Raw genomic sequence first — 1993 nt, 5'->3', positions numbered from 1 at the left:
GAATATATTCTGAGTCGGAAAGGGGCAGACAAAATAAGATTCATTCTTCTTCTGCTACCTTTCATTTTATTTTGATTTGTATATTTTTTGGTTTTGGTTTATTTTTATTATTGTATATAGTATTTTTTAATGAAATGAATAAATTTTTGAATTGAATTGAACTGAATACTGAATACTATATACACTGTATATAGGGGATCAGACTAAAAACAAGCATCACATTCAGCAGCAAAACGTGAAACAAAAATATAGAAATACAATTTTTTTGTCTTGTTTAGGATTGTATTATACTGTATAACAGAGGTGGGACCAAGTCACTGTTTTGCAAGTCTCAAGTAAGTCTCAAGTCTTTATTCTCAAGTCCTGAGTCAAGTCTCAAGCAAAGACAGTAAAATTAGTGTTAAGTCTCAAGTCAAGTTCCAAGTCAGAAACTTGGAAYTTCAAGTMCYTTTGAGTCTTTTTTTAACAATGCTGCAGTTATATGTTAAATGTAAATAACAGACAAGACGCTCCTTTTTCAAAATCAACATTTATTTCAAATTGTGATGAATTATGTYCAGCTGAACTTACAAAGTATTGAATATTTTTTAATTGCACCTCTATATTGCACAGTTCAATTAAACTTAGCAGCAAAAAGTCTTTCTTAGAACTATAATTATCCCTTTTTTAACAATCTGGTTAATTTTATTTGCTGTGTTGCAGCTCACGCACAGATGTACAGTGTGTGGAAAAAAACGACCGACAGTCGGCCTTTGTTAAAATACAGAATGAGTGAAATTAATTAACGGGGCCCACTTTATAAATTATTTGTATTAAACTTTAGATTTTGGCTAAAATATCAAGTTTTATCAAGTAAACAGAGTCAAGTCCAATTCAAGTCCCGAGTCATTGGTGTTAAAGTCCAAGTCAAGTCAGAAAACTGAACATTTTTTCTAATCAAGTCCATGGTTTTGAGTGGTTTTTGGTGGTTTTGAGTGGTTTTAGGTGGTTTTCAATCCTCCTAGACACCTCTTACATGGTTTTTGATGGTTTTTGGTGGTTTTGAGTAGTTTTAGGTGGTTTTCAGCCCGCCCAGGCCTTTATCACATGTTTTTTCATGGTATTTGGTGGTTTTGATTGGTTTTAAGTCCTAATGACTCGAATCTGACTCGAATCCCCACCTCTGCTGTGTAACGTTCACTTCAKGATCATTTATTCAAAGTGTAAAAAAAAAGAATTGTATGAGGTTACTGTCACTTACTTTTGCAGCGTTGATGACTGTAGCTGCGTAAGACTGGGCACTGTCACCACAAGCTCCTCCTCGAGACTGATGACATCTTATCAGCTGCAAAAACAACAATTTAAAGAGAAATAGACAGTCAAAGCTGACTGAAGACCCACATCTGGAGAAATTAATTCTGATTCCAACATTTAAACGGTYCCACTTTCAACTACTTTTCAAGGAAATTGGTTTTATTAAAAAATAAATAAATAAAAAAGGTGGTCTGCGCAGCCAAACAGCCAATCTCCACTGATTTCATTTAAAATACAATACCACTTCAAATGCTCTGTCCCAATATTGCTCTTTCTGTTCAAAAAGCAAGATTTTGTCATTTCGGAAAATCCTCCTGCAGTCACACAAACAGCAGGCCCATCTGTCAATTACTGGAGTGGCCTAGCACCAAAACACAGTTGTGCATTAAATGAATTGCAGAGTGCGCAACAGGACATGCTGGTTTTTTGTAAATACTTAACAATCCCATTAAACAGAAAATGCCTGAGCATCTGTTGATTTTCAAAAATGTTATCATCTGTAGTGGACTCTTCTTGGAATGAGTTGTTTATCCAGACAGATTAAAGAAGCAGAAAATAGATAAAAAGCTTTTTCCCCCTTTTTTTTTTGCAGGGTAAATATGTCGCTTCTCTCAGATAAGGCACTTCTGTTACCAGATGAATGTGTGTGTGTGTGTGTGTGTGTGTGTGTGTGTGTGTGTGTGTGTGTGTGTGTGTGTGT

At 35.0% G+C, this 1993-nt stretch overlaps 1 protein-coding gene across 1 annotated transcript in view; it reads right to left on the bottom strand.

The window, feature by feature from the left end:
- LOC106530407 (breast carcinoma-amplified sequence 3 homolog) overlaps positions 1 to 1324 on the bottom strand; it is a gene marked incomplete at its 5' end in the record, with an annotated part of 72129 nt that extends 70805 nt beyond the window's left edge. Inside the window, 1 exon segment of the mRNA XM_014026011.1 lies at positions 1241 to 1324. Within this exon segment, the coding sequence (XP_013881465.1) occupies positions 1241 to 1324 (84 nt within the window).
- Positions 1325 to 1993: the final 669 nt, after the last annotated feature.

This window comes from Austrofundulus limnaeus, unplaced genomic scaffold (genome assembly GCF_001266775.1).
Source record: "Austrofundulus limnaeus strain Quisiro unplaced genomic scaffold, Austrofundulus_limnaeus-1.0 Scaffold517, whole genome shotgun sequence".
NCBI lineage: Eukaryota > Metazoa > Chordata > Actinopteri > Cyprinodontiformes > Rivulidae > Austrofundulus > Austrofundulus limnaeus.
This window is presented reverse-complemented; position numbering and strand designations above follow the sequence as displayed.